At 50.3% G+C, this 20,162-nt stretch overlaps 1 protein-coding gene across 3 annotated transcripts in view; it reads right to left on the bottom strand.

Annotated features, from left to right (window-relative positions):
* The window catches only part of NIPBL (NIPBL cohesin loading factor), a 400,749-nt gene that overhangs the window by 230,957 nt on the left and 149,630 nt on the right, over positions 1–20,162 (bottom strand). For all 3 annotated transcript variants that reach the window (XM_075328597.1, XM_075328583.1, XM_075328589.1), the window contains exon 10: positions 12,992–15,097. In XM_075328597.1, the coding sequence (XP_075184712.1) occupies positions 12,992–15,097 (2,106 nt within the window). The remainder of the gene's footprint in view (positions 1–12,991; positions 15,098–20,162) is intronic.

Raw genomic sequence — 20,162 nt, 5'->3', positions numbered from 1 at the left:
TTGTAACAGGATCCTGCTTTTGTACTGAGCATGCCCAGAAAGTACTGAGCATGCCCAGAACCAGTCTCCAGTGATCTGTCTATCTCTCTACTCCCTCCCTCACCCCCTCTCTCTCTCTCTCTGTCTTTCCCCCTTCCTCTCCTGTCTCTCTCTCCCCTGCCTGAAAGCTGCGGACACTCGTAACCAAGGTAAATATCGCGTAACCACTTCTCTTAGTTACCCGATGTTTACGTTGGTTACGTGTGCAGGCAGCCCTGCTCCTAGCAGCTGCACACACTCGTAACCAACATAAATATCGGGTATCCAAGGCCGATGTTTACCTTGGTTACCAGCGTCTGCAGCTGTCAGAAGCCTCCTCCCAGTCTAGTTCCCCTCACTCCCGATCACATGACTCCAATGCCCGCCCCTAAATATCCAGTGCAGGATCCTGCAAAATAACATATGCGTTTGCATACGTTATTTGCTGTAAAAGCAGGATCCGTACTTCCGCTAAAAAAACGTTTTCAGCGGATGTTAAAAAGACGTAGTGTGAAACCAGCCTTAGGCGGCTTTCACACTACGTTTTTTTAACATGCGTCATGAATGTTTTTTTAACGCAAAAACTGATCCAGTGCAAATGCGTTTTCATTTCAATGCATTTGCAATGGACTCGCGTTAACATGCGTTCACCTGCGTTTGCGCTCGTTATAGTCAGGATCCAGCGACTTGCAGTTTTTTAACATTTTCCAAAAACGCTACTTGTAGCGTTTTTGAGCTGCGTCCAAATACTGCAAATTGCTGGATCCTGACTAAACAGCATGCAAACGTATGTGAACGCTGGCATGCTGATAGGCAGGATCCTGCTTGCTCTACTGAGCATGCCCAGAACCAGCCTCAGTGATCAGTGTCTCTCTCCCCCTCCCTCTCTCTCCTCCCGTCTCTCTCCCCTGTCTCTCCTCCCTCTCTCTGTCTCTCCCCCACCTGAGAGCTGCGGACACTCGTAACCAAGGTAAATATCGGGTAACCACTTCTCTTAGTTACCCGATGTTTACCTTGGTTACGATCCTCTGAAGCTGTGAGATGCCGGCTCCCAGTCTGTCCCATTCAGTTCCCCTCACTCCCGATCACATGACTCCAATGCCCGCCCCTAAACATCTAGTGACAGGATCCTGCAAAATAACATGCGTTTGCATGCATTTTTTTGCTGTAAAAGCAGGATCCGCTTTTACAACAAAGAAGGGAATTTTGTTACTTACCGTAAATTCCTTTTCTTCTAGCTCCTATTGGGAGACCCAGACGATTGGGTGTATAGCACTGCCTCCAGAGGCCACACAAAGCAATTACACTAAAAAGTGTAAGGCCCCTCCCCTTCTGGCTATACACCCCCAGTGGGATCACTGGCTCACCAGTTTTAGTGCAAAAGCAAGAAGGAGGAAAGCCAATAACTGGTTTAAACAAATTCACTCCGAAGTAACGTCGGAGAACTGAAAACCGTTCAACATGAACAACATGTGTACCCGAAAAACAACCAAAAATCCCGAAGGACAACAGGGCGGGTGCTGGGTCTCCCAATAGGAGCTAGAAGAAAAGGAATTTACGGTAAGTAACAAAATTCCCTTCTTCTTCGGCGCTCCATTGGGAGACCCAGACGATTGGGACGTCCAAAAGCTGTCCCTGGGTGGGTAAAGAATACCTCATGTTAGAGCTGCAAGACAGCCCTCCCCTATAGGGAGGCAACTGCCGCCTGCAGGACTCTTCTACCTAGGCTGGCGTCCGCCGAAGCATAGGTATGCACCTGATAATGTTTGGTGAAAGTGTGCAGACTCGACCAGGTAGCTGCCTGGCACACCTGTTGAGCCGTAGCCTGGTGTCGCAATGCCCAGGACGCACCCACGGCTCTGGTAGAATGGGCCTTCAGCCCTGATGGAACCGGAAGCCCAGCAGAACGGTAGGCTTCAAGAATTGGTTCTTTGATCCATCGAGCCAGGGTGGCCTTAGAAGCCTGCGACCCTTTGCGCTTACCAGCGACAAGGACAAAGAGTGCATCCGAACGGCGCAAGGGCGCCGTGCGGGAAATGTAGATTCTGAGTGCTCTCACCAGATCTAACAAATGTAAATCCTTCTCATACTGATGAACTGCATGAGGACAAAACGAAGGCAAAGAGATATCCTGATTCAGATGAAAAGAGGATACCACCTTCGGGAGAAACTCCTGAATGGGGCGCAGCACTACCTTGTCCTGGTGGAAGACCAGGAAGGGAGCCTTGGATGACAGCGCTGCCAGCTCAGACACTCTCCGAAGAGATGTGATCGCTACCAGAAAAACCACTTTCTGTGATAGTCTAGAAAGTGAAACCTCCCTCAGAGGCCCGAAGGGCGGCTTCTGGAGGGCAACTAGTACCCTGTTCAGATCCCATGGATCTAACGGCCGCTTGTACGGGGGTACGATATGGCAAACCCCCTGTAGGAACGTGCGCACCTTAGGAAGGCGTGCCAAACGCCTCTGAAAAAATACGGATAGCGCCGAGACCTGACCTTTAAGGGAGCCGAGCGACAAACCTTTTTCTAACCCAGATTGCAGGAAAGAAAGAAAGGTAGGCAATGCAAATGGCCAGGGAGACACTCCCTGAGCAGAGCACCAGGATAAGAATATCCTCCACGTTCTGTGGTAGATCTTAGCGGACGTGGGCTTCCTAGCCTGTCTCATGGTGGCAACGACCCCTTGGGATAATCCTGAAGACGCTAGGATCCAGGACTCAATGGCCACACAGTCAGGTTCAGGGCCGCAGAATTCCGATGGAAAAACGGCCCTTGGGACAGTAAGTCTGGTCGGTCTGGTAGTGCCCACGGTTGGCCGACCGTGAGCTGCCACAGATCCGGATACCACGCCCTCCTCGGCCAGTCTGGGGCGACGAGTATGACGCGGCTGCAATCGGATCTGATCTTGCGTAGCACTCTGGGCAAGAGTGCCAGAGGTGGAAACACATAAGGGAGCCGGAACTGCGACCAATCTTGCACTAGGGCGTCTGCCGCCAGCGCTCTTTGATCGCGAGACCGTGCCATGAAGGCTGGGACCTTGTTGTTGTGCCGGGACGCCATTAGGTCGACGTCCGGCCTTCCCCATCGGCGACAGATTTCCTGAAACACGTCTGGGTGAAGGGACCATTCCCCTGCGTCCATGCCCTGGCGACTGAGGAAGTCTGCTTCCCAGTTTTCTACGCCGGGGATGTGAACTGCGGATATGGTGGAGGCCGTGGCTTCCACCCACATCAGAATCCGCCGGACTTCCTGGAAGGCTTGCCGACTGCGTGTCCCCCCTTGGTGGTTGATGTATGCCACCGCTGTGGAGTTGTCCGACTGAATTCGGATCTGCCTTCCTTCCAGCCACTGCTGGAAGGCTAGTAGGGCAAGATACACTGCTCTGATTTCCAGAACATTGATCTGAAGGGTGGACTCCTGCTGAGTCCACGTACCCTGAGCCCTGTGGTGGAGAAAAACTGCTCCCCACCCTGACAGACTCGCGTCTGTCGTGACCACCGCCCAAGACGGTGGTAGGAAGGATCTTCCCTGTGATAATGAGGTGGGAAGAAGCCACCACTGCAGAGAGTCCTTGGCCGTCTGGGAAAGGGAGACTTTCCTGTCCAGGGATGTTGACTTCCCGTCCCATTGGCGGAGAATGTCCCATTGAAGTGGGCGCAGATGAAACTGCGCAAACGGAACCGCCTCTATTGCCGCCACCATCTTCCCGAGGAAGTGCATGAGGCGTCTTAAGGAGTGCGACTGACTTTGAAGGAGAGCCTGCACCCCAGTCTGTAGAGACCGCTGCTTGTCCAGCGGAAGCTTCACTATCGCTGAGAGAGTATGAAACTCCATGCCAAGATACGTTAGTGATTGGGTCGGTGACAGATTTGACTTTGAGAAGTTGATGATCCACCCGAACGTCTGGAGAGTCTCCAGTGCAACAGTCAAGCTGAGTTGGCATGCCTCTTGAGAGGGTGCCTTGACCAGTAGATCGTCCAAGTAAGGGATCACAGAGTGTCCCTGAGAGTGCAAGACTGCTACCACTGCCGCCATGATCTTGGTGAACACCCGTGGGGCTGTCGCCAGACCAAATGGCAGAGCTACGAACTGAAGATGGTCGTCTCCTATCACGAAGCGTAGAAAGCGTTGGTGCTCTGTAGCAATCGGCACGTGGAGATAAGCATCTTTGATGTCTATTGATGCTAGGAAATCTCCTTGAGACATTGAGGCAATGACTGAGTGGAGGGATTCCATCCGGAACCGCCTGGCGTTCACATGCTTGTTGAGCAGTTTTAGGTCCAGAACAGGACGGAATGAGCCGTCCTTTTTTGGCACCACAAAGAGATTGGAGTAAAAACCTTGACCTCGTTCCTGAAGAGGAACAGGGACCACCACTCCTTCTGCTCTTAGAGAATTCACCGCCTGCAGCAGGGCATCTGCTCGGTCGGGATGTGGGGAAGTTCTGAAGAACCGAGGCGGAGGACGAGAACTGAACTCTATCCTGTACCCGTGAGACAAAATGTCTGTTACCCACCGGTCTTTGACCTGTGGCAGCCAAATGTCGCAAAAGCGGGAGAGCCTGCCACCGACCGAGGATGCGGAGGGAGGCGGCCGAAAGTCATGAGGCAGCCGCCTTGGAAGCGGTACCTCCGGTTGCTTTCTTGGGGCGTGAGTGAGCCCGCCAGGAATCAGAGCTTCTTTGCTCTTTCTGAGTCCCTTTGGACGAGGAGAATTGGGGCTTGCCCGAGCCTCGAAAGGACCGAAACTTTGACTGCCACTTCCTCTGTGGAGGTTTGCTTGATCTGGGCTGGGGTAAGGAGGAGTCCTTACCTTTGGACTGTTTAATGATTTCCGCCAATTGCTCACCAAACAGTCTGTCTCCAGATAATGGCAAGCTGGTTAAACATTTTTTAGAAGCAGAATCTGCTTTCCATTCTTTTAACCACAAGGCTCTGCGCAAAACTACAGAGTTGGCGGATGCCATTGAGGTACGGCTCGTAGAGTCCAGTACCGCATTGATAGCGTAGGTCGCAAACGCAGACATTTGTGTAGTTAGGGACGCCACTTGCGGCACTGCTGGACGTATGAGAGAGTCCACCTGTGCCAGACCAGCTGAAATAGCTTGGAGCGCCCACACGGCCGCGAATGCTGGAGCAAACGACGCGCCGATAGCTTCATAGACAGATTTCAACCAAAGGTCCATCTGTCTGTCATTGGCATCTTTAAGTGAAGCCCCATCCTCCACTGCAACTATGGATCTAGCTGCCAGCCTGGATATTGGAGGGTCCACTTTTGGACACTGGGTCCAGCGTTTGACCACGTCAGGGGGAAAAGGATAACGTGTATCCTTAAGGCGTTTAGAAAAACGCTTGTCCGGATAAGTATTGTGTTTCTGGATGGATTCTCTGAAGTCAGAGTGGTCCAGAAAAGTACTCAATTTACGCTTGGGATACAGGAAATGGAATTTCTCCTGCTGTGCAGCTGCCTCCTCTGCAGAAGGGGCTGGGGGAGAAATATCCAACAGCCTATTGATGGCCGCTATAAGGTCATTTACCATGGCGTCACCATCTGGCGTATCCAAATTGAGTGCGGCGTCAGGACAAGACTCCTGATCACCCACCTCTGAGTCATCATATAGAGACCCTTCTCGCTGAGACCCTGATCCGCGTGATGACGTGGAGGGTCTCTCCCAGCGAGCTCGCTTAGGCGGACTGGGACTGTCATCGGAGTCAGAGCCCTCAGCCTGTGATGCCTGGGACCCCCTTGAATTACGGATTAATTCCAGCTGAGGGGGGCCGGGGAACATAGACACAGCGGTGTCCATGGTCTGAGCAACTGGCCTGGACTGCAAGGTTTCCAGGATTTTTGCCATAGTCACAGACATTTTATCAGCAAAAACTGCAAATTCTGACCCCGTCACCGGGGCAGGGTTCACAGGCGCCTCTGCCTGGGCTACCACCACCATAGGCTCTGGCTGACGAAGTGCCACTGGGACTGAACATTGCACACAATGAGAGTCGTTGGAGCCTGCTGGTAGATTAGCCCCACATGCTGTACAAGCAGTGTAAGCAGCCCTTGCCTTGGCACCCTTGCGTTTTGTGGATGACATGTTGTTGTCTCCCCAAAGTAATATAGGGTATACAGCCAAGAAGCGACCGAACAGTGCAGTATATATAAATATATATAAATATATCTGGTACAGCGAAAAACAGTACACAAATATAACACTGTGGCACTAGTGGGGCCGCACGTATGTGCTGCTTACCGCCCGCTTAGCGCGGGTGTGTGGTCGCCAGAAATCCCTAGCCTGGGTCCCCCAGAGCCTGCGTCCGTTCTCCAGCCAGACTGCATGTGTATAATGGCTGCCGGCGTCCTGGGGAGCTGCAAGCCTGGGGGCGGGCCTAGGGCGTGCACAGAGAAAAAGCGCGAAGCCTGTGTCCTACTGTGCTCAGTGAGAGGGCTGGAGCATGTAAATCGTGCTCCAGCCCTCGGCGCTGCCGATTGAACAACGTCTCTCCCCTACCCTGATTGACAGGGTGGGGGGCGTTAACGAAGCGGAGCTAGGCCGCAGAAAAAAACGGGAACTAAAGTTAGAAGCGCCGCCGCCATAAAAGCGCGGTCGGCGCGTCCCCGGCGCACTACAAGTCGCAGCTGCGCCGCCGCTCCAGTGGCGGTCGGCGCGGCGATCCACACACATAAAGTCCCCCAGTAATCTGCGGGGACTATAAGCCCAGCGCACAGCGCTACAGTCCCCGGCGCACTAGCACACCCAGCAAGTCTGGGGTGTGCGTGGCCTGTCATACGGGGACACAGAGTACCTGAAAGTTGCAGGGCCTTGTCCCTGAACGGCACTCCCGCTCCACATCCAGCAGGTTCTATGGGTCTGTGGATGGAGCCCGGCCTCAGGGCTTGGTGGCCGGTAAGATCCCACTTCCTCAGAGCCCCTCAGGGGGATGGGGAAGGAAAACAGCATGTGGGCTCCAGCCTCCGTACCCGCAATGGGTACCTCAACCTTACAAACCACAAGTGGGGTGAGAAGGGAGCATGCTGGGGGCCCCATATGGGCCCTCTTTTCTTCCATCCGATATAGTCAGCAGCTACTGCTGACTAAACAGTGGAGCTATGCGTGGATGTCTGACCTCCTTCGCACAAAGCAGAAAAACTGGTGAGCCAGTGATCCCACTGGGGGTGTATAGCCAGAAGGGGAGGGGCCTTACACTTTTTAGTGTAATTGCTTTGTGTGGCCTCCGGAGGCAGTGCTATACACCCAATCGTCTGGGTCTCCCAATGGAGCGCCGAAGAAAAAACGTTCATGACGCATGTTAAAAAAACGTAGTGTGAAAGCAGCGAACAACGCAATCCATAACACGCAGGACACATTACCCAAGAAGCAGCAGAAGAGTAAAAACCTGATAAACCGCTCATCACTGGAAGGGAAATTCCCCATGTAAAGAGGATTACAGGTAAGCCACGGTGTAGGAACGGGGGATGGGGCTGTGCTAAGGTGGCTGACCATCGTATAGGAACGGGAGATGGGGTTGTGCTAAGGTGCCTGACCATCCTATAGGAACGGGGGATGGGGCTGTGCTAAGGTGGCTGACCATCGTATAGGAACGGGGGATGGGGCTGTGCTAAGGTGGCTGACCATCGTATAGGAACGGGGGATGGGGCTGTGCTAAGGTGGCTGACCATCGTATAGGAACGGGGGATGGGGCTGTGCTAAGGTGGCTGACCATCGTATAGGAACGGGGGATGGGGCTGTGCTAAGGTGGCTGACCATCGTATAGGAACGGGGGATGGGGCTGTGCTAAGGTGGCTGACCATCGTATAGGAACGAGGGATGGGGCTGTGCTAAGGTGCCTGACCATCCTATAGGAACGGGGGATGGGGCTGTGCTAAGGTGGCTGACCATCGTATAGGAACGGGGGATGGGGCTGTGCTAAGGTGGCTGACCATCGTATAGGAACGGGGGATGGGGCTGTGCTAAGGTGGCTGACCATCGTATAGGAACGGGGGATGGGGCTGTGCTAAGGTGGCTGACCATCGTATAGGAACGGGGGATGGGGCTGTGCTAAGGTGGCTGACCATCGTATAGGAACGGGGGATGGGGCTGTGCTAAGGTGGCTGACCATCGTATAGGAACGGGGGATGGGGCTGTGCTAAGGTGGCTGACCATCGTATAGGAACGGGGGATGGGGCTGTGCTAAGGTGGCTGACCATCGTATAGGAACGGGGGATGGGGCTGTGCTAAGGTGGCTGACCATCGTATAGGAACGGGGAATGGGGCTGTGCCAAGGTGGCTGACCATCGTATAGGAACGGGGGATGGGACTGTGCTAAGGTGGCTGACCATCGTATAGGAACGGGGGATGGGGCTGTGCTAAGGTGGCTCAACATCGTATAGGAACGGGGGATGGGGCTGTGCTAAGGTGGCTGACCATTGTATAGGAACGGGGGATGGGGCTGTGCTAAGGTGGCTGACCATCGTATAGGAACGGGGAATGGGGCTGTGCTAAGGTGGCTGACCATCGTATAGGAACGGGGGATGGGACTGTGCTAAGGTGGCTGACCATCGTATAGGAACGGGGGATGGGGCTGTGCTAAGGTGGCTGACCATTGTATAGGAACGGGGAATGGGGCTGTGCTAAGGTGGCTGACCATCGTATAGGAACGGGGAATGGGGCTGTGCTAAGGTGGCTGACCATCGTATAGGAACGGGGGATGGGACTGTGCTAAGGTGGCTGACCATCGTATAGGAACGGGGGATGGGACTGTGCTAAGGTGGCTGACCATCGTATAGGAACGGGGGATGGGACTGTGCTAAGGTGGCTGACCATCGTATAGGAACGGGGGATGGGGCTGTGCTAAGGTGGCTGACCATCGTATAGGAACGGGGAATGGGGCTGTGCTAAGGTGGCTGACCATCGTATAGGAACGGGGGATGGGGCTGTGCTAAGGTGGCTGACCATCGTATAGGAACGGGGGATGGGGCTGTGCTAAGGTGGCTGACCATCGTATAGGAACGGGGGATGGGGCTGTGCTAAGGTGGCTCAACATCGTATAGGAACGGGGGATGGGGCTGTGATAAGGTGGCTGACCATCGTATAGGAACGGGGGATGGGGCTGTGATAAGGTGGCTGACCATCATATAGGAACGGGGGATGGGGCTGTGCTAAGGTGGCTGACCATCGTATAGGAACGGGGGATGGGGCTGTGATAAGGTGGCTGACCATCGTATAGGAACGGGGGATGGGGCTGTGATAAGGTGGCTGACCATCATATAGGAACGGGGGATGGGGCTGTGATAAGGTGGCTGACCATCATATGGGGATGGGGTGGTCCTAAGGTGGCTCACCATCATATAGGAACGGGGGAAGGGGCTGTGCTAAGGTGGGTCACCATTGTATAGGAACGGGGGATGGGGCAGTCCAAGGGTGAGTCACAATCGCATAAGAATGAGGGATGGGGCAGTGCGAGGGTAGCTCACGATCTTATAGGAACGGGGTATGGGGCACTGCTAAGGTGGCTGACCACTGTATAAGATCGGGGGATGGGGCAGTCCATGGGTAGCTCACCATCTTATAGGAACGGGGGATGGGGCACTGCTACACCGTCACACAGGGTGGACTAGTCCATCCTCACTATGTGGTTGGTAGAATCAGACGTGTGACGGTGGCAGCAGATTCCCTTACAGGTAAACACTGATGGGTTATTCTAGACTTCATTAATGAGTAAACTTTAGAGATTAGCAAATAAACCTGGCATTACAGGGTCCGGCAAACCTCCTCCCCTCTGTCGGCATCTGCAGCTCCTCTTTGATTAGCTGGCCTGATGTGACATAGTGGGTGCATTGTACCACCAGGCCAGCTAATCAAAGGAGAGCAAGTGATGCCGACCGGTCGCGCGCCATGGACTACTGACCGGCTGCCGCACCGGGGTCCTGTGAATCCATTCTCTCATCTCTAATAACAAGCAACTTTATAACTGAGCTCTCATTAAAAAAAATCCTCATTATCAAGAACAAAGGGATTTTTATTTTCACGGTTCCATTCTTGTTGCCTTTGGTTACCGGCCACCACTTCACTCCGCGCACAGATCGGGATACTGCCGGCCTGAAGTGTCAATCTAGAGCACACTGCTCTCGTCACAAGCAGGAGGCAGGGGAGCAGCGTGCTCCTGAAAATCAAGCAAAAGGCAACACATCTGTGTTCCTGGTGCCTGTGGAAAACATTTTTTATATTCACACATACCAAGCATATCCATTATAACCTATGGGGCTGCTCACAAGTCCACAGTTTTCCAGCAGCATGGAGGACAAAGTCCAATACAAGTCTATGGATCCGTGTAAACATGTACAGCACACGGAGGGCATCCGTGTATCATCCATACACTGTATGTGGTCAACATTATAAAGTATAGAAGCTTTGTCAATTCATTCTTTCTTGATCCAAACCGGAAAAACACTGATTAGACACCGGTACCATTTTTTCACATACATATTTTATACAAACGTGTGAAGGAAGCGAAAATTGTGTGACACATATTGGGGCTGCATTATTCTCAGCTATTTTGCGGTTGAATTTCTGGTGTAATTTCATTTCTTCCCTAGGTCAATGCTCCGCTTTATTTAAAACATGAGATCTACTACAGCCAAGCGCTAATCAGATCCCAACCTGAGTGCGGTTGAATTAAACATTTTATTTATTAAACCTAAAAATTGTCCTAAAATGTAAAAAAACAAAACTGTATTTTTTGGATTCGAAGACATTTTTTTCCCCAAAAATGGGGCGGCGTCTCATAATCCAGATATGGCTTACGGAGGCAGGGTCATAGGGGGCAGGGTCATAGGGGGCAGGGTCATAGGGGGCAGGGTCATAGGGGGCAGGGTCAGCGATACTGAGGGCTCGGAGGAGCGGCTCAGGAGAATCACAGGACAGGTGTGTCTCAGCGGCGGGTGCATAGATCTGGCTGCGGCTCCATTGAATCGCCCATGGTTGACGCAATGGACTTCAATAAAATGGCCGTGGAGTCCTATCTGCACATGTGCCACCTCAACGGACGGCCATTTTCTTGAAGTCCATCGCGTCAACCGTGGGCAATTCAACGAAATGGAATGAAGAAAAAAGAAAATTCGGTGAGCTGAACTTTCCATCTGCGGTCTCCATATGTTTTTTAAGATGTACCAATAAAGGAGTTTTTTTTTTATCTTACCCGGAATCGGTGCTGGGTCCAAACCTTTTATTTCCCCTGCAAGTCAACTGAGCCTGCAGTCAGATCAATGGCACCTGCTGCTGAGACACCCCCCCGTCCTGTGACCCTCCAGAGTCGCTCCACTGCAATAACACCCCCATAACCTGTCAGCAGGTCAATGCTGCCTGCTGCCGCGACATCCCCGAGCCCGCAGTATCGCCGACCCTCCTATGCCACCCATCCACTGACCCTCCTGAGATGCAACATCCCCTCCTCCGAGCCCTCAGCATCGCCTACTCGGCCTCCTGTGACCTTCCTGAGCCGCTCCACCACCGCCGCTCCCCTTGGTGAGCATTAGGATAAAGAAGCACTAAAATAAGGCGGACCCTCATTTTAACAATACATTTTTTTTTTAATTTTCTTCCTCTAAATTTGGGGTGCGTTTCATAATCCAGTGCACCTTAGGCCATGTGCCCACGGAAGAAATTAACTGTGGATTTTACTGCGGATTTATCTGGAAAATCTAAAAAAATCTGTGGGTATACGCAAGTAGACACTCCCCATGTTATCATGAGGGATTTAGGGAGTGCTGCATCAATGCTGCGGTATTTGCGGCTGCTGAAAATGCTGCTGATTTCCCGCAGCCGCACGTAACTGCATGTCAATTATTCATGCGGAATTCCTGCCTTTCCATTATGGAGATATATGTCGGGAATTCCGCAGGAAATCCACACTGTTTCCGCAGGAAATCCACACTGTTTCCGCAGGAATTCCGCAGGAAATCCACACTGTTTCCACAGGAATTCCGCAGGAAATCCACACTGTTTCCACAGGAATTCCGCAGGAAATCCACACTGTTTCCGCAGGAATTCCGCAGATTTACCGCAACAATTCCGCAGAAATTCCGCAACAATAGAGAGCTGCGGATTTCGGCAAATTGCTGCATAAAGCTGCGTAAATACCTGCAGAAAAGTCTGTAGATACGATCTCCCGTGGGCACATGGCCTTACAAAACTAAAAATACGGCCTGTGTCATTAAATTGACCTGTTCATATGTGGCTGACGAACTTTACAAAGATACCACAGTACAACAGATTCACATGCAAAATTATAAAAACAAAAAAAAAAAAATTCTAAGAAAAAAAATCTGCAAAAATTCTGTGTGTAGTTCAAGCACAGAGCACAGAAATTTGCAGAAACTCCCTATGCAGACATATGGGACGGACACATTTGTAAGAAATCTGCCTCACAATAAACCAGGGAAACACGAAGAACTTCAAGACACGTCCCCAGAAAAAGCACTTAAACAATAAGTTATCAACCATTTAGTGGATAAGTTCCATATCAGTGGGGTCCAACATCGGAGACCTTTAACGATTGCCAGAACAGAGGAATAAATCAGCGATTCAGCATGCACATCCAGCTCCATTCATTGTCTATGAGCCTGCGAGCGATGGTCTATGGCAGCACATTCAATACCTCTTGTGTTATTAGAGATGCCAGAGGGATATTATTAGCTGAACAGAGGTCTATAACAGCATTAATGTATATACCTGAAGCTTTTGCTTAGTGCATGAACGCCCCATGCACTTAGCACACAAATGTCACTTTTGCACTGCAATGTTAAAGACCAGCGCTAGTCTGCAGTGCCAGCCGGCAATATAAAAGAGACAACATTAAAAAGGGGTTGTCCTGGTGTCAAAATGAGCATTTAACACACCTAAATTTTCATTTTGGCCAGATAAACGTCAAAGGCAAGGTTCATATAAAACAAAACCAAATAAATAAACGGAAGCCGTTACCTTTACTGGATTTCGACGGCTTGTTCTTGTTGGACTTCAATGCCCCCTTGGATTTTTCCTCTCGCTCTTTAATCAGTTTTTGTACTTCATCCAGAGACATTTTGTGAAGGACCACCACAGGTTTAGCTCCTTTATTAAGATCTTCCACATAACCCACTTTATCCGGACGCTGTTCCCCCTTCTGATCCCCTCGCTTAGGCTCCTGGGTGACGTTGCCATCCTTATCCCTCTTGAGTTTTGGAATGACAAAATTTTTCAGTGTGCCCTGACTCCCGCCCAATAAGTAACTTGGGAAGCCGGCTTTGTTGTCCCCATGTGACTTATTCCCCTCCACCTTAGATTTATTCCCATCGGTCCTTTTGTCATCTTTACCAGTCGGCGATCTTAATGCAGGTTTATCCATCCTTGATTTACTTGGGTCGGATTTACTGTCCGATTTGCTCTCAGTTTTACTGTCCGATTTGCTCTCAGTTTTACTGTCCGATTTACTCTCAGTTTTACTGTCCGATTTACTCTCAGTTTTACTGTCCGATTTACTATCCGATTTGTTCTCAGATTTACTATCAGATTTGCTCTCAGATTTACTGTTAGCTTTGCTCTCAGATTTACTGTCAGCTTTGCTTTCAGATTTGCTGTCGGGTTTAATCCGTGGGCTTCCTGGTCTTAATCTGTGCTCCCCAGAAGAAAGCCTGTCTCGGGACTCAGAATCCACCCTCGACTTCCGCTCCGGATTCTCCTTCTTGGAAGGATCGGGCTTATTTCCGTGCTTAGCATCCTGCTCGTTCTTGTTGAAGGACCTGAGAGACTCTGGCTTTCTGGTCCTGGATGGATCTCCCCTCGGTCGGTCGGACTCGCTCTTGTCTTCAGATTTCTGTTTCGGATTCTCAGGATTGCGCTTTGAAGAGTCATGACCCGGTCGCCCGTCTACTCTTTGCTTCGCCACATCAGAGCGACTTTCAGGCCTGACCCTGGGAGACTCGGGCTTGGCATCCGTTTTATGTTTGGATGAATCCGGTTTCTTATCGGATGACAGCCTGTTGGAGTCTCGTCTAGTATCTGGTCTGTTTTTCGGCGTCTCCGAACGCCCTTCGCTTCTCTGTCTGGTTAGGATATGACGTTCGTCGCTTTTCTGCTTAGGCGTTTCAGTTCGGGAATCACCCTTTTGCTTCGGTGTGTCAGGTTTGTTGTCATTTTTATGCTTCGGTGTTTCTGGCCGCCCGTCACCTTTTTGCTTCGGATTATCAGTCCGCTGCTTGGGAGTATCGGGTTTCCCATCGCCTTTCTGTTTCGGTTGCTCAGGCTTGGCCTCAGCCTTCTGCTTGGCTTGTTCTTGTTTACAGTCGCCCTTCTGTTTCGGGGTCTCTGGCCTTACCTCGACTTTTTGTTTAGGAGTGTCTGCTTTACTTTCACTACGCAGCTTCGGTGTACTCCGCGGCTGTTTCGACTCCTGTTTATTATCCTCCTTCTCCGGGTTATTGACGCTCTCGTTGACATCACCTCCCTCCTGGATGTCGCACGGCTTGGAGTCATTGGCCTCGGTCTTTACTTCCTCCGTCAAGTCTCCCGTTTTGCTCTCCGTCTTGTTGACCTCGTAACACTGCTCTGTTAGTTCTGGCTTTGTCTCGCTTTTGCTGTCTCCACAAACCATAGGTTCTTCGACGCTCTCAGGGGGCTCCGCTTTGATGTCACACGGTTTGCCTTCTTTCGGTGGCTCTTCCGGTGGAGGGTCGGCTGGATTTTTAGCAGGTGTGCTCACGATGGATTTATCAGGACACTCGGTTTCTGACTCTGACCTCTTTTTCGGTGTCCCTGGATTGTTTTCAGATGTATTTCTAAGAACTCCCACATGATCTTCAGGAGGTGCAGAAACAAATCCATCATTACAATGTTTTGCTTCTTCAGCTTTCTTTACACAGTCCGAATCCTGAGTTGCAGTTGCCTGAGAGTCCCCTCTGCCAGCGTGCAGAAGATCAATGCTGACCATTAGAGCCGGCCGTGACCCATTTCCTGTAGCACTTGTCTCCTGGGAAGCTGGTCTGTTTCCTCCGGTAGCACCTCCAGCTTCTAATGGATACGAATCTTGCTTCCTCTTTTTCAAAGGTTTATCTAGAAATTGCCAGGAAAAAAAAAAAAAAAGTGTTACAACCTTTCTGAGACAAAATTTCTATTTTTCAGTTTATCATTATTGTTATCTAGGAGTCTCAACCAACGAAACAACCAAAAAAAAAAAAAAACACAACACACTGCATGGCAAAATACATTTTACAACGCGAACACCAAAAATTGAAAATCTGGTTGCCCGTCTGCTGAACAGGACCCAAAACGCGTAATGCACAGATACATAAATTGTCAGATTAGCTTCTTCCCAAACCCAAAAATGATCCGACTTTGCGCTTTCATTAACATTCCATGTGAGGGAACAAAAACAATTGCATTTTGGGGGGTTTGTTATTACAGCGTTCATTTGTGGAATGTGATTCTCCCCGTGATTATAATCAAAGGCTCTTTCACACGTTGGTTTTTCGCATGAGTGCTATACGTTTTTTGCACGAAAAGCACTTGCACCTATGAAAATTGATCGGGCATTCCACACGTCTGACTTTTTTTTTTTTTTTGCTGATTGAGTCTCCTGCGCAAAATTGCAGACATGTCTGATCTGAGCGTCAGATCAAACATGGCAATGAAAGTCTATAAATAAATAAAATAAGTAAAATAAATAAATAAATAAAAAAATAAAAAAAATTGGGAAGCCATCCTAGTGTTGTGTGTTTTTTCACTGACAGAAGAGAAGGTGAGGAAGCTTTTTCCTCATCAGTGAAAACTCATGACACTGATAAAACTGTCCGTTTTTTCATACATCAAAGAAAACAGGTCTAAGGCAATACAAAACCTGTGGGTTGGGTTTTTTTGTTTTTTTTTGTAATTTTTGCCATTTGTTAAATAAATAAAAATATTTTATACATTGACAGAATTGTGCAAGTTTTTTTTTTTATTATTGATGACGTTTTGAGGTAGATGCATCAATTTGATGGCTCCATATTGCATTATTTCAAGGTGTTGAGGCAGAAATGTGAAGCGCACCGGCGGGGAGCGAGTCATTTCCCATCACTATCAGCGGCTCTGTGACGTGATCACAGGGTGCAAATGATTGTCATACCAGCCTGGAGTCATCTGATGACCCCTATCACTATCATGACGTAGTTCCTGTGAACACCGGCTGAGCACCGGCATTCACAGGAGATCAACATTTGTGCTGTTCAGAGAGATGCTGAAGAATCACTCAGAACAGTAGAAGTGATCGGACTGATAGTTACAAGTCAATAAAAAAAAAAAGTCAAGAAATACGGGGAAGGGAGACGACGCCCCATGCTCAAAAATCACCTTTTTGCCTCAATGGCAATTAAAAAAAAACCAAAAACTGGTGTTGCCGAGTTCACAAATGCCAGACCTATGAAAATCTAAAATAAATTAAATTGATCAGTAAAGGCCGTAACTATGTATATATTATATATATATATATATATATATATATATATATATATATATATTAATATATATATAGAAAAAAAAATAAAATTGCAAAAAATATCATTTTTTTTTGGTTGCCATTTTTTTTTTTTGGTCACCACAACATTGCAATAAAATGCAATAACAGGTGATCAAAACATGGTATCTAGCCAAAGAAGGGAATTTTGTTTACTTACCGTAAATTCCTTTTCTTCTAGCTCCAATTGGGAGACCCAGACAGTGGGTGTATAGCTACTGCCTCTGGAGGCCGCACAAAGAACTACACTTAAAAGTGTAAGGCCCCTCCCCTTCTGGCTATACACCCTCCCGTAGGAGTACGGATTCCTCAGTTTTAGTACCAAAGCAAGAAGGAGGAAAGCCAATAACAGTTTCAAAAACAAATTCAATCCGATAACTAGATCGGAGAACTTAAGAAACAACGTGAACAACATGTGCACCCGAAAAAACGAAACCCTAAGAACAAATAGGGCGGGTGCTGGGTCTCCCAATTGGAGCTAGAAGAAAAGGAATTTACGGTAAGTAAACAAAATTCCCTTCTTCTTTTTCGCTCCTAATTGGGAGACCCAGACAGTGGGACGTCCAAAAGCAGTCCCTGGGTGGGTAAAAAGATACCACATGAACGGGCTGTCATACAGCCTCTTCCTACAGGTGGGCCACCGCCGCCTGAAGGACCCGTCTACCTAGGCTGGCGTCTGCCGAAGCGTAGGTATGCACTTGATAGTGTTTGGTAAACGTGTGCAGACTCGACCAGGTAGCCGCCTGGCACACTTGCTGAGCCGTAGCCTGATGCCTCAACGCCCAGGACGCACCAACGGCTCTGGTAGAATGGGCCTTCAGTCCAGATGGAATCTGAAGCCCAGCAGAACGGTATGTGTGAAGAATTGGTTCCTTGATCCACCGCGCCAGGGTGGATTTGGAAGCTTGCGATCCCTTATGCTGACCAGCGACTAGGACAAAGAGCGCATCCGAACGGCGTAGAGGCGCCGTGCGAGAAATGTAAATCCTGAGTGCTCTCACCAGGTCCAACAGATGTAAACCCTTTTCAAATTGGTGAACTGGATGCGGACACAAAGATGGCAAAGTGATATCCTGATTGAGATGAAAGGAAGAAACCACCTTGGGAGAAAACTCTGGAATTGGACGCAGTACTACCTTGTCTTGGTGAAACACCAGGAAGGGAGATTTGCAAGATAACGCCGCCAGCTCGGACACTCTTCGAAGAGATGTGACCGCTACAAGAAAAACTACCTTTTGTGAAAGCCGAGAAAGGGGAACCTCTTTCAAGGGCTCGAAAGGCGGCTTTTGAAGAGCAAGGAGAACCTTGTTCAGATCCCAGGGTTCCAATGGCCGTCTGTAAGGAGGAACGATATGACAAACTCCTTGGAGAAACGTGCGTACTTTAGAAAGCTGTGCCAAGCGCTTCTGAAAGAATACGGATAACGCGGAGACTTGACCCTTAAGCGAGCTAAGGGACAAACCTTTTTCCAACCCAGACTGCAGGAAGGAAAGAAAAATTGGCAATGCAAATGGCCAGGGAGAAAACCCTTGAGCCAAGCACCACGCTAAGAATATCTTCCACGTCCTGTGATAGATCTTAGCTGAGGATGGTTTTCTAGCCTGTCTCATTGTGGCAACAACTCCCTGAGATAAACCTGAGGCCGCTAGGATCCAGGACTCAATGGCCACACAGTCAGGTTCAGGGCCGCAGAATTCAGATGGAAAAACGGCCATTGAGACAGCAGATCTGGACGGTCTGGTAGTGCCCACGGTTGGCCTACCGTGAGATGCCACAGATCCGGGTACCACGACCTTCTTGGCCAATTTGGAGCGACGAGTATGGCTCGCTGGCAGTCGGACTTGATTTTCCGGAGAACTCTGGGTAACAATGCTAGAGGTGGGAACACATAGGGGAGTCGGAATTGCGACCAATCCTGAACCAAGGCGTCTGCCGCCAGCGCTCGGTGATCGTGAGACCGTGCCATGAAAACTGGGACCTTGTTGTTGTGCCGTGACGCCATCATATCGACGTCCGGCGACCCCCAGCGGCAACAGATCTGTTGAAACACGTCCGGGTGAAGGGACCATTCTCCTGCGTCCATGCCCTGGCGACTGAGAAAGTCCGCTTCCCAGTTTTCCACGCCTGGGATGTGAACTGCAGATATGGTGGACGCTCTGCTTTCCACCCACGTCAAAATCCTCTGGACTTCTTGAAAAGCTTGGCGACTGCGTGTTCCCCCTTGGTGGTTGATGTACGCCACCGCCGTGGAATTGTCCGACTGAATCCGAATCTGCTTGCCTTCCAGCCATTGTTGGAAGGCTCGCAGGGCAAGATAGATTGCTCTGATTTCCAGAACATTGATCTGCAAGGTGGACTCTTCCTGAGTCCACGTCCCCTGAGCCCTGTGGTGGAGAAACACCGCTCCCCACCCTGATAGGCTCGCATCTGTCGTGACCACTGCCCAGGACGGGGGAAGGAACGACTTTCCCTGTGACAATGAGTTGGGGAGAAGCCACCAACGTAGAGAGTCCTTGGCAGTCTGAGAGAGGGAGACAGTCCTGTCGAGGGACGTCGATTTCCCATCCCATTGGCGCAGAATGTCCCATTGGAGAGGGCGCAGATGAAACTGCGCGAACGGGACTGCCTCCATTGCTGCTACCATCTTTCCTAGGAAATGCATGAGGCGCCTCAGTGAGTGCGACTGGCTCTGAAGGAGAGATTGCACTCCAGTCCGTAGCGAGCACTGCTTGTCCAGTGGAAGCCTCACTATCGCTGATAGAGTATGAAACTCCATGCCAAGATAAGTCAGAGATTGGGTCGGGGTTAGATGAGACTTTGGAAAGTTGATAATCCACCCGAAAGTCTGGAGAGTGTCTAGCGCCACCTTCAGACTGTGTTGGCATGCTTCTTGAGAGGATGCCTTTATAAGCAGGTCGTCTAGATACGGGATGACCGAGTGACCCTGCGAGTGCAGAACAGCTACTACTGCTGCCATGACTTTGGTGAAGGCCCGGGGGGCTGTTGCCAGACCGAAGGGTAACGCTACGAACTGTAGGTGCTCGTCGTGAATGACGAAACGTAGGAAACGCTGATGCTCTGGTGCAATCGGCACGTGGAGATACGCATCTTTGATGTCTATTGATGCTAGAAAATCTCCCTGAGACATTGAGGCTATGACGGAGCGTAGGGATTCCATCCGGAACCTCCTGACTTTTACGTGTCTGTTGAGCAACTTCAGATCCAGGACGGGACGATACGATCCGTCCTTTTTTGGGACCACAAACAGATTGGAGTAAAAACCGTGACCCTGTTCCTGAAGAGGGACGGAGGTCACCACCCCTTCCGCCTTTAGAGCGGCCACCGCCTGCAACAGAGCATCGGCTCGGTCTGGTGGTGGAGAAGTTCGGAAGAAACGAGTTGGCGGACGAGAATTGAACTCTATCCTGTACCCGTGAGATAGAATATCTCTCACCCAACGGTCCTTGACGCTTGCTAGACAAATGTCGCCAAAGTGGGACAGCCTCCCACCGACCGCGGGTGTGGGCATCGGAGACCGCAAGTCAGGAGGACGTCGTTTTGGCAACGGTTCCTCCGGCTGGTCTTTTTGGGCGTGACTGAGACCTCCAAGAATTTGAACGTCTCTGG

Source organism: Anomaloglossus baeobatrachus, chromosome 1, assembly GCF_048569485.1.
Source record: "Anomaloglossus baeobatrachus isolate aAnoBae1 chromosome 1, aAnoBae1.hap1, whole genome shotgun sequence".
Lineage (NCBI taxonomy): Eukaryota > Metazoa > Chordata > Amphibia > Anura > Aromobatidae > Anomaloglossus > Anomaloglossus baeobatrachus.
Note: the sequence above shows the minus strand (reverse complement) of the source record. Positions and strands in the feature narration are given on the sequence as shown.